The sequence below is a fragment of the Polistes fuscatus genome, unplaced genomic scaffold (assembly GCF_010416935.1).
Source record: "Polistes fuscatus isolate 324 unplaced genomic scaffold, CU_Pfus_HIC Scaffold6, whole genome shotgun sequence".
NCBI classification, from domain to species: Eukaryota; Metazoa; Arthropoda; class Insecta; order Hymenoptera; family Vespidae; genus Polistes; species Polistes fuscatus.
In genome coordinates, this window is record NW_025113140.1 from 10,945,458 (window position 1) to 10,957,589 (window position 12,132).

Below are 12,132 nucleotides of genomic sequence, written 5' to 3' on the forward strand. Positions count from 1 at the left end.
GTTGGTTGTTTGATTTAATAAGAAAACCGAGAGTTTCCATTTCTCGAGTATTTTGTTATTTATTTATTTAGATTGAATTTGATCGTTTGTTAGCATATTTTTGTTGTAAGGTATGATGTATTTTGCGAAAGCTCGTTCAGCTTATTCATCAAAATCGGTGAGGAATTACGGCTAAATTGATAGTTGAGATTAAACCGTTATAAAACCAAGGGTGGTGAACAACTTTAATCGTTACATCTTTCCGATAGAAACGAGGCGTGGCTTTCGGTTAAAATTATTGAAGTAGATAAAAAAAAAGGCAAAATAAAAAAAAGAAACAGATAAATGAAAAGAGAATATGTCGATGTTCCCTATTGAACGTTCAAGTAGCTCTAATCATATTACCATTTATAAAGCTTTCATTATTCGATTAATATCATCATTTCATTTGAACAAGTAAGATATTTAAAGTAAAAACAAAAACAACAAAAAAATAATAAAAATCATTAGAGATTGAACGTTAAGCAAAAACAAAAATAAATCATCGACGAATCGACGAGTGAAGAAATATAATTCTCTTATTTGAATTGATAAAAAAGAAAAAGACGCGAGAAAAACCTTTCGATTAAATAAATCTCAAGAGAAAAGAAAAATAGCAGAGAGAGAGAGAGAGAGAGAGAAAGAGAAAAAGCAAAAATGGCATCCATCGTCCGAAAGGTCGTAGAGCCTGGAGACTGAAAAATCCCAGAGAATTACGATGAACGTGAAATACGTATATTACAAAGGAACTCTCGAAATTTTTCAGGGAATCTCATAGAAAAACGACTCGTTAAAAGGGGTGAAAATTTTCGAAGCAACGAAATCGACAAGCATTCCTTTCTTTCTCTCTCTCTCACTTTCTTTCTCTTTTTATTTTTTTTAGCTTAGCTTTAGCGAAGAAGAAAGAAAATGAGATAAAAAGAGAGAGAAAGAGAGAGAAAGAGAGAGAGAGAAGGATCCCGTCTTTGGTGAATTTTTCAACGCCTACCTTAACGTATTCCATTGAGAAGGAGGAAGGCTCACAGGATTCGCTTTCCTGAGCGGTTGGGACCCCCGGAGGGTCAGGCTAGGGCTCTGTGTCCCTTTGTCGTTCCCTTTTCAATGCGCTGTGCTACCTCTGCTTTCGTTTCGGTGTATGCCCAAGGCAGCTGCCATCTCTCTTTCTTCTCTTTTGGCTACACCAACTGTGTTGCGTATGTGTATGTGTATTTATGTATTTGTGTGTGTGTGTGTGTGAGAGAGAGAGAAAAAGAGACGCTTTTCAAAGTCTCTTTTCTACCCTCTTGTCCTCACTCTCCATCATCCCTGCTTCATCTGCACGTTAACGATCACTACCTCATGTTATATTTCTCTCTCTCTCTTTTTGGTCTGCTAGTCTTGATGCGAAGCATGACGAAAACCGAGGGGTCCAAAATCCCCCTGAGAGATTATTTTCCCTTTCTGCCATCATTTTTTCTTTCTCTCCGTTTCTCTTTACCTTTACCTCTACCTTTCTCTCTTATTTCCCTAATTTTAACTATAAATTATTTCTCTGATCATTTTTCTCTTTGACTTGTCAACATTATTTGAAGAACATTTATAAATTGTTTATAGATTATTAAATTAGACACGTCGAAGTTCGAAAAGTTTGATATTTTTAGAAATATTTCTGGTATTATTTCTTTCTTTTCTTTTTTTTGAAGAAATGTTTATTCAATTCTCCCATTTTATTTGATGCAGATTGAATTTTTTTTTTTTTGAATATATCACAATAAAAGACAAAATTGTAAGGAAAAACTTTGAAAAGGAGGAAGAAAATTTTGTAAGAAACTTTTCTAGAATTTTTCTTTCTTTCTTTCTTCATTCCTTTTAGGAATTGACATAACAAAGATAGTTCCTTTCAGATAATTTGAAAGAAACTCGAATCTATCTACGAGATAAACTTTTATCGTTTTCTACTAATCTAAAAAAATCATTGCGTAATGTATTTGTATGTATGTTGTATTCGAAGAAGGGAACACATACTCGTAACTTACAATCCTCCTATAACACGGTATTTTGAAAACACAGATTTAACACATTCTTGACTGAATACGTCAGTAGTTAATTAAATTTCTAATTTTAATATTTGACAATTTAAACAATTCATGTAATTTAATATAAAATTGTCTAGGTCGTTCAATGCGTTGCAATAAAATTATTTTTTAATTAAATTTCTCACATTGTAAAATATCTCTGAACAAATAACGTAAATATTCGTATAATTTTCTATTACTTTATAGTTTCTTAGAAAAGTACGATAGAAATGAAGCGTGTTATAATAGGAGGGTTGTAATACTACAGTAAAAAGGTAGTTTCAAAGTATATATATATATATACAGTTTAGGTATATCGCAGGTACAAAGGTACAAAGGTACAAAGACCAGGAAGAAAACGAAAGACGATGAATTATAGAGACTGAGTTATAGCACAGCCAGTAGAGAGTATACACATATACGTATCCACACACACACGCACAGATCTATATATATATATATGTATATACCCAAGGTACGGGTGCTATACTTCCTATAGCACGGATCGATATCCACTCCGCAAGCTTGGAAGTGGAAAGTACGCAACCGAAAATCGATAAGGTTTATACATTATCGATAAGCTTTTTCTACGGAAAACTTAGAAACCTTTCAGCCACGAGAATATATATATATATATATCAATGTTTACCACTTTCGAATCGATTTCTTGAAAAATAATACTTCAATACTGGAAATAATCATTTTCTTTATTTACAATGACTTTAACTTATCGTTAAACCATTTTATTTCCTTATTGTTTTATATCGTTTAAGATTTTATGCCTGTGTGAATATTTACGATATATTCATATTGTTTAATTTAGAATTATATTAATATATCATAGATTAATTCTGATTATTTTCATTGACCACGTAATGCATTTAAGATTAGTATTTAATTCTTATTTTCTTTTTGTTGTTGTTAAATCTAAGATAAATCAAAATTCGTAAGACAATGATAGTAAAAATATTTATTAACCCTCTATAACGCTATTGTTTTATTTAATTTCATTACCATAAAATGTTGTTTCACATATCAAAAATTTATAATATCCTTAAAAGTATAAGTTCTGATTACTGTAACACAATTATATTAATACAAATTTACATTACATAATATTTCAGTATACATGAAAATTAATAGCATTATAGAAAGTTAAAACATATTGAAAAAAGTAAATAGAAGAAAAACATAAAAAAACGAATGAGAAGGTAATATAATAAAAAAAAAATAAGATAGAAAGAAACAACATACAAAGAGCATAGTGCTTAAGAATCACAACATGCATCACGTGTATTGTGTATTTCACGACCGATACATATATTCCACGCGCACACACATTCACACACACACATACACACACATAGCATAGAAGGTACACGCACGTGCGAATCCATCGCATAAAATACGTGAGAATATTCAAAGAGAGAAAGAGAGATAGAAAGATAGAGAGAAAACATATTCATACGAAACACTAATAATATATATATATATAACATCATAGAGAGAAAGAGAAAGAGAGAGAAGAATGCAACCAGCCCAAGTCCAATGTATATACATATATGCGTACGCACGATGTACACACCATTGACCGTGATATCGTCTGTCTCGGGATGAATGAACTGTTACGTCACGAACTTGTATTCTATGGTTCCTTCCGCCACCACCACACCACCACCACCCTCTTCCTCCTCCTCCTCCTCTTCCTTTTCCTCTCATCTCATACTCTCTCTCACTCTCTCTCTCTCTCTCTCGTTGTATTCTCCCACCCGCCACCCCACACACAACGTACGGTCCTCCACTTTCGTCTCCGTCAATTCTCTTTTCCCCTGACCTCCCTTGCTCCCGTTACATTACTCCTATATATATATATATATTATGTGTGTGTATACCTGCTGTTCTTGCTTGCTTGGTGCAGTTGCTATTACTTGCTTGGTTGCTTGCTTACTGTCCTCCCTTCTACCATCGATTAGCAATGGAATTCCATTTGCGGGACTGAACTAGGGAGATGCAAGCGCGAATCTTGAAGGGTGGTGGGAGGTAGAATACATACACCAGACGCAAGTCCTATAGTTTTCAAAAGAGGTCAACGTCTCTTTTTCTTTCTCTGTCTCTCTCATGTACTAACTCAGACAGCCGCCAGACACGACGACGTGTTGGCTATAAAATACCAGTGTAGGACGGCAAGGTCGTTACGGGATAAACGTTACTATCCTTACCGTTCCTTCTGTTGTTACACTGATACACTTTTCTTTCTTTCAACCTTTCATCCTTTCTTTTTTCTTTCTTTCTTTTTTTCGTATCTTTTTTCTTTTTTTCTTTCTTTCTAATTCAATGAACTGAGTTCATGCATGTTGTCTTTCCATTTGAAATTAAGTTTATTTATATCAGAGTTAAGTCATCGATATCATACATCACCATTTATTTCACTTATTTTACGATTCAAATTTTACTTTATTTTATTTTATTTTCTTTCATACTCTCGAGTGCGTTTACTTGAACGTGATAAATTGTTACCTTTTTATGTATTGACCATTATGAACATTAGAAAGCATCGAAAATTTTTTGAAGTTTTAATTTGATTTTGCGTTTCAAATAATTATATAAACATTATATAAAGAATTCATATTTTTATAAATGCGTTATCGTTAATTATAAATAAAAAAAATCACATGATTTATATTAGATATAGAATATTTTTGTAACGCGTATTTTTATGTTTATTATATGCTTTCTTGTTTTTATCGTGAAATGTTTGGATTGTTTTTAGTAGTAATATTTGATGACTAAAAAACAAATAGAAACACTTATTATTTCGTAATAAAAATAATCGAAAGACCATAAAATGTATAATTAACTTGATACTTATTGTTAGTTATTATTTAATTATTCGTTTCCTACCTTTACTTTATCCTTCTAATATTGTTTCTCTAGGTTCTCTCCCACTTTCTTTCAAGTTAGGATATAACTTAGCCTTAGAACCGTCACTATTAATTCGACCATGAAAATCTGGTTTCTTTTCCTTCGGCGTACTTCGTTGCAACCAGATATCTAACAAAGTCTTAGGTGTATGGTGATTCCCTTTGTGAAGTTGTTTTCCAAGGGATATCGATGTACTTGCTGGTGGTGACATAGGTGAATCTGTTGTTGCTCTGATCACACTTGCTCGTGCAGTTCCATCTTCCTTTCCAAAACTTTACATAAATTCAAATTAAATTTAATAATGTTTTTATAAGATTTTGAAAAGCTATAATAAAGTATAATGAAAAAAATTATAATTTACCCATCCAATTCGCGTAAAGCTTGATCCAACTCAACTTTATCTTTATCGTCCTTGCTCTTTACTTCCAGCAAACAATTTAAAACTTCCATATGAGCAGCAGAATTATTTGCATGATGCTTGAGAAACATTTCCAACTCACTCCATAACAAACGATAGTGTTCTTCACGACGAGCACCACCTTTACCAACTCTTCCACCGCCTATATTTGGCATCGAAAATGTTTCATGTTTCGTTTCAAATTGAAGTACACTAAAGATTATTTGTTTGCACTGTAAAACCTCTTCCTGTGTTATTTCACTTTTTATCATTATTTCTGGTAAAGTATCGAGTAACTGAAAAGTAATATATGTATATATATATGTACATTTCAATAAGAATTTACTCAACTATTTTATAGAAAATAATATGATTATTTACCTGTTTGACGTTGAATATGAGAGTACTAGAAATTGTAATCGGCCAGTATTTTGTATGACGTTCTAATCTTGGTCTCATTCTTTCCACTGGTCCTTCTGAAGTACTATTTGGACTACGTTTTAAAGGCACTAACATATTGTTTCTCATAAGAGATCCAAAATCCTATGTGATAAAATAAAATGAATATATCGAAAAAGAAAACTCAAGAAAAATATTTTTTTTACTTACAGTTATTCTATAATCCGTAACACGGCCACCACAACCTTCGCTGATAGAAGGTGGATCTTCAAGAACGCTTCTTGCCGTAGATAATGTATGGATGAAAATTTCACCACCATGGGCAGCAAGTAAATGAGATATTGTTTTACCACCGCTTTTTCTTGCCATTTCTAACATTACAGATCTACCATTTAAAAGAAAATTAATTAGGCAAGAAGATGGTCTACTATTTACATCTACAGGAGTAATCCTGTGCATCGCAGTGCAATTTTGCATTTCTGATGCGCTACAGCCTCGAGGTGTACACCATTTTAAAGTCACCGTTTCGTATTCTGAGTCTTTGTCAAATCTAAATGTTTTTAGTAATGCTGAATCTTGTGGATTACCTATAATAAAAAAATATACATATGTATATTATTATTACATAAATTCTAATAATTAATTACATACCTTTTAAGATTGCAGAATGAGCAGCAGAAGCATGATATATTTCAACGTCATAGTTTGCAGAAGAGCTGGCATTTTGTTCTTCCTTCATTGGTATTCCAGTTACAGTCGTACTGGCTAAGTCATAATGCGATAAAATAAGATGCGATAACTTTGAATGTAATGCAGGTGCTTTTATCGAATGCACCTCTACTGTCAAAAGTGGAGAAACCTTTGGCATAAAAATTGAAAATGAAAAATACTCTTATCATAAATACAAGATTACAAATAATAAATACCTCTCGTGGACCTTGGCTTGTGACTTGAGATTCGATGTTATTAGGACAAATATTTAATATAACTAAATGACAATAGTCTATTGGCATCAAACTGCAAAAAAAATCAAAATGGTTTAGTTATATATATATATTGTAAAGAAAATATTCTAATAAATACTTACTGATCAGAAGCTAGAGCGGTTTTATTCTCTTGAGTTAATTCGTTTAAAAATATATTTTCTAAACTTTTCATATTATTATTATCCCGTGCACTGGTTATACAAATTACTCGACCCCTATTCAAAAGCTTACTAGTATTTACATTCAAAGAAGTTCTCTTTTCATGTTGAATCTCTGAACATTCATTGAGTGTTTCAATAGCTACTCTCAGGCCATGTATCACCGAGTAATCTTCTCCTGGATCTGGATTTTTTGTTGGTACACCAAGAATGGCAGTTCCATTCATTATCTAAATTTAAATGAATTTTAGAAAAACCTAATCGTATTACAAGATAATAATTTTAAACAAATACTTACATGGGTTAAATTTTGTTGAAGCGGACTCCATGAGTTTAGCACGTAAGCTGCACGGTCAGTCACAACGTATCTGATCTATAAGAAAAAATATAAATTAACAACACTTTTTATAAATTATGCTCTCTTAGTGACATTAACACATATAAAATTTACAAACCAATTTTCCAGTTGGAAATAAGTCCCAAACAATGCGACAATATTCAAGGGATGCTTCAACGCTTGTAGTCCATAAGGATTTACAAACAGGAGCTAATGGTATTAAATTTTGTCCACGACTCTTTAAAAAGTCAAATTCTAATGGGCACTCAGAAGATATTCCAAAGTAAGGTGTATGGTCTAATACGAAAATAGTTTTATGATTTGCCGGATACATTCTACCATAATATTTTTCAATACACACTTAACATTACAAATTTGTTTCTCTTATTGTTATGTTAACCTATATAGGTTAGATTCTATTACTGTGTGTGCTACTATTCATAAGTTATCTATTATATATATGTATATATATTTATATATATATTTTGTACATGTTAATTTATATTTTTAAATAAATGCACTTGAAATATATATCTACGTATATATGAATATAAATATGGACATATATATGGATCAATTATTATTAACGCGTATGTTAATTATTTATGAACAAATCACCTTTAGCGAGAACTAGCAAGATTAATATATTTTCAATTTCAAATAAAAAAACTAATAAATTTTCTAGTAATAGTTTAAAAATCGAATAAAATGAATTAATCTATCGTTATCAAATTTCTAAAATAATGTTAGAATTCCCGCGCAGAATCATCAACAAGATTGATACCGAAATTCATAAGTACAGGTTAGAGAAACGATAGGGATTTTGATTAAAATATGTCAAATTTTAATTTTAGGTTAACAACAGTTCGAACTAATATGTCATCTGCATTATAAACGTGTTACATACAACTATATTTTTTCTTCAAATCATTATGGGTGTAATCGATGCGACAAAAAAAAGATAAATATCTATTTTTAATCTTTTATTAGGTATTTTTTAAATATGAAGCCGAGATATACGTGCATTTATATTTAAGATGAAAATAAAAATGGCGTATTTCGTTGGGAGATCATCAGCTGATTGTAAGGTTTTAAAGTCTTTTTTACGATGTGACGTATAAGAAAAGTGCATTCGTTGACATAAGTGAATCGATAAATATATACGATGGTTATAACAACGAGATTATCTTTAAAAACAATACGTTTACCGTATCATTATCACAATCTATTCATTGTAACATTATTTTTGTTTACATTGATTATTATATTAATAGCAGCATATCATGCTTTTAAATATGGTGATACTCCACAAAATTCGATTTACAATGCAATTGTTTTAAGCAATATTAATACGCTACCTACTGAAGTTTTAAATGCAGATTCTCCGGCAGCTGATATTACAAATTCTTCTTGTACATATTTTAATTGTTTTAATGTATATCGTTGCGGTAGTAGAGGTAATAAACCTTTAGTATACGTATACCCACCTAAAATATATTTGGATGGATTACATAAACCGATAACTAGTCAAATGACTAAAGAATTTTATCAAATTTTAAATGCTCTTGTGTCAAGTAAGTTTTACACTTCTAATCCCCATGAAGCATGTATATTTATTCCCTCCATCGATACTCTCAATCAGAATAGATTAAAATTGCAAGAAGTATCGCAAGCATTGAAAACATTACCCTTGTAAGTATTTCATCAATTTCAAAGAAGATAATATTTTGTAAACATATATCATATTTACAAATACATAATTGCAGTATTTTTATCTTATGACAATAGTTGGAATGGTGGAGAAAATCATTTAATATTCAATATGGTACCAGGAAGCGTTCCAGATTTTAATACAGTCCTTGATGTATCCGTTGGAAAAGCTATGATTGCTGGAGCTGGATTATCAACATTAACTTATAGATCTGGATTCGATATCAGTTTACCTGTTTATAGTCCATTTTTAGCTAATTTTAATAGAAACAATAAAATAAAAAGGTATTATTGATATTTATGAGATCTTTAGAAAGAATAAAGCTTAATCATTGTATTTCTCTTTTTTAGAACATGGTTACTTATGTCCTCTCAAATTAATATCAATTCTATTTTCGAACAAGATTTAATAGAACTTAAAAGTTCTTTTCCCAAAGAAATATTATTACTCGGTCCATGTTTACAATATAATCCCATGAACAATACCGTACGCTGTTCTGGAAAAGAGGTTTATAAATATCCTACTGTATTACAGGTATGTAGTACTTTTAACACAGTCTTTTTTTTATAAAATAGTAATATTTATAAATAAAATAAGTTCAAATGTTTAACTATTCTTAATTTTCTTTTTCTATTTTTAGACTGCTACATTTTGCTTTGTAATACGTGGAGCAAGACTGGGACAAAGTGTTTTATTAGAAGCTATGGCAACTGGTTGTATACCAGTAATTGTTGCAGATTCACTGGTTATGCCATTTTATGGAACAATTGATTGGACAAGGTTCAATATTTATAATAGCAAATATTATATTTATCATTTGTTCAATTATATACAAATTATCGTGGTGGTAATTTTGTAGAGCAGCAATATTTGTACGTGAAATAGATGTCTTACAAGTAATATCAATATTAAAGAAAATATCTCAACAAAGAATCGTAGAATTACGAGAGCAAGGTACATGGCTTTATAAAAGATATTTTAAGTCGATGCAAAAAATAACGGATACGACTTTAGAGATATTGGCAGATCGCGTGTTTTCAAATATTGCGAGGAATTATGTATATTGGAACGTACCTCCCTATAAGGTAAATTATCAAAGACGTAATATATTTCTAATCCAGAAAGTAAAAGATTTTATATTTTATTCTTATGAATAGGATAAAATTTCTCCACTCTTTTTACCATTGACCGCTCCCAAGACAAGAGGATTCACAGCTGTTATATTAACTTACGACAGGCTAGAATTATTATTTCTTTTAATCAATAAAATTGTCAAAGTGCCAAGTTTATCTAAAGTCTTAGTTATTTGGAATAATCAACAAAAAGATCCACCTCATTGTACGTATATGAAGTGGCATTCAAATAAATATTAATCGTTTAATAATCATTGCGCATATATATATATATATATTGATCATTTTAATATATTACAGCTTCAAGATGGCCAAAATTAACTAAACCATTAAAAGTTATTCAAACTAAAGAAAATAAATTGTCGAACAGATTTTATCCATATGACGAAATAGAAACAGAAGCAGTACTTTCTATAGATGACGATATTATTATGTTAACAGCTGATGAAGTAGAATTCGCTTACGAAGTATAATTAATAATTATTATTGAATTGTTAAATTATTTATCGAGCAATAGTTCATTCATTTCAATGATGTTTTTAGGTTTGGAGAGAATTTCCAGATAGGATAGTTGGATTTCCATCCCGTATTCACATGTGGGATAACATTACTAATTGTTGGAAATATGAGAGCGAATGGACAAATAGTATTTCTATGGTTTTAACTGGTGCTGCCTTCCATCACAAGGTATATATCTTATTATTAGTCATTTTTAAAATAGACAAATTTAATCCATGATTAACCAATTCCATAATCACACCTATTTACATCAAATTTTGTAGGCATGAGTAATATTCGACAATTAAACCTTATGTCCTTTCGTAAATACCTTTACCTAAACTTTACTTCCTTTACCTGTTCGAGGAGACATACAAATAAGTATAAATTATTTCTTATTCCTTATGTTAATTATTATTGACTTTTTTAAAAAAAAATAATAATTATTTACTGCAGTATTGGAATTATATGTACACAACTGCTATGCCAGGCGACATTAAAGAATGGGTAGACGAACATATGAACTGTGAAGATATAGCAATGAATTTTTTGGTCGCTAATACTACAGGAAAAGCACCAATAAAGGTAACTTTATTTATTATTAATCATTACTGTAATTTTAAATAAGAATAATAATTAAGGTCAATATTTTTGAATAAATTTTTTTATAGGTAACCCCAAAAAAGAAGTTTCGATGTCCAGAGTGTACAAATACCGAAATGCTATCAGCAGATTTAACGCATATGGTTGAACGTACGCAATGTATTAACAAATTTTCATCCATTTATGGAACTATGCCATTAAAATCCATCGAGTTTCGTGCTGATCCAGTACTTTTCAAAGATGTGTTTCCCGAAAAATTGAAAAGATTTAATGACATTGGAAGTTTATAATATCTTGTAATTAATTATATTTAACAGTCTTTTTATGGAAAAAATGACACATCTTGTCAAACAGTCTTAAATAATTATTAATTAATCAATTTCGTCGATCTCGAAGGATTCTCACTCTGATTCTTCTATCTTATACAAAATATTTGACAGCTTTAACGTAGCATTATAAATGTATACGTTGCCATATTATATTGTAAAATATTAAGAACATTTTTGTAAAAAGTTCGTTATAATAGAGTATATAATTTTATATCGTATAATGATAATAATTTTAAAATCTAATCCTTTAATCATAATTTATTAGACATATATTATAGATTGTATTTTATAAGTTTACAACACTTTTTTGACCATATATTTTGTTACTATTTATTTATTCATATTTTATCCTCAGAATCTTTAGTTCTTATTCGTGCATGTACAATAATAAACACTCAACACATTAATTAGAGACACCACATTTATTATTTCATACAATAACGTATCGTCTATATCTGTCTTATCTACATGTTTTTTTATTTTCTTTTTTCAACACAAATATATACGTATTTCTACAATCTTTTACGATTTACATAAAAATCGCTTCTGCCAAACGGTCTTTGTAAGTGAACAAACATAAATTTTAT

The 12,132-nt window shown here is 30.2% G+C and overlaps 2 protein-coding genes across 2 annotated transcripts; one reads left to right on the forward strand and one right to left on the reverse strand.

Moving 5' to 3' along the window:
* Nucleotides 1–4,807: 4,807 nt before the first annotated feature.
* On the reverse strand, nt 4,808–7,753 carry LOC122523427 (integrator complex subunit 13). Its single transcript, XM_043645157.1, has 10 exons — nt 7,390–7,753; nt 7,233–7,307; nt 6,878–7,164; nt 6,717–6,807; nt 6,442–6,649; nt 6,001–6,377; nt 5,773–5,934; nt 5,356–5,687; nt 4,974–5,266; nt 4,808–4,858 (listed from the first exon to the last, which is right to left on the reverse strand). The coding sequence occupies exons 1-9, from the start codon at nt 7,603–7,605 to the stop codon at nt 4,981–4,983; spliced, it is 2,034 nt and encodes a 677-aa protein (XP_043501092.1). The 5' UTR covers nt 7,606–7,753; the 3' UTR covers nt 4,808–4,858; nt 4,974–4,980.
* A 533-nt stretch (nt 7,754–8,286) lies between these two features.
* On the forward strand, nt 8,287–11,756 carry LOC122523426 (exostosin-2). Its single transcript, XM_043645156.1, has 10 exons — nt 8,287–8,963; nt 9,060–9,266; nt 9,333–9,516; nt 9,623–9,762; nt 9,842–10,067; nt 10,140–10,320; nt 10,416–10,582; nt 10,659–10,802; nt 11,070–11,198; nt 11,285–11,756. Exons 1-10 carry the CDS (start codon nt 8,437–8,439, stop codon nt 11,504–11,506), a joined length of 2,127 nt encoding a protein of 708 aa, XP_043501091.1. The 5' UTR covers nt 8,287–8,436; the 3' UTR covers nt 11,507–11,756.
* The last annotated feature ends 376 nt before the right edge of the window (nt 11,757–12,132 follow it).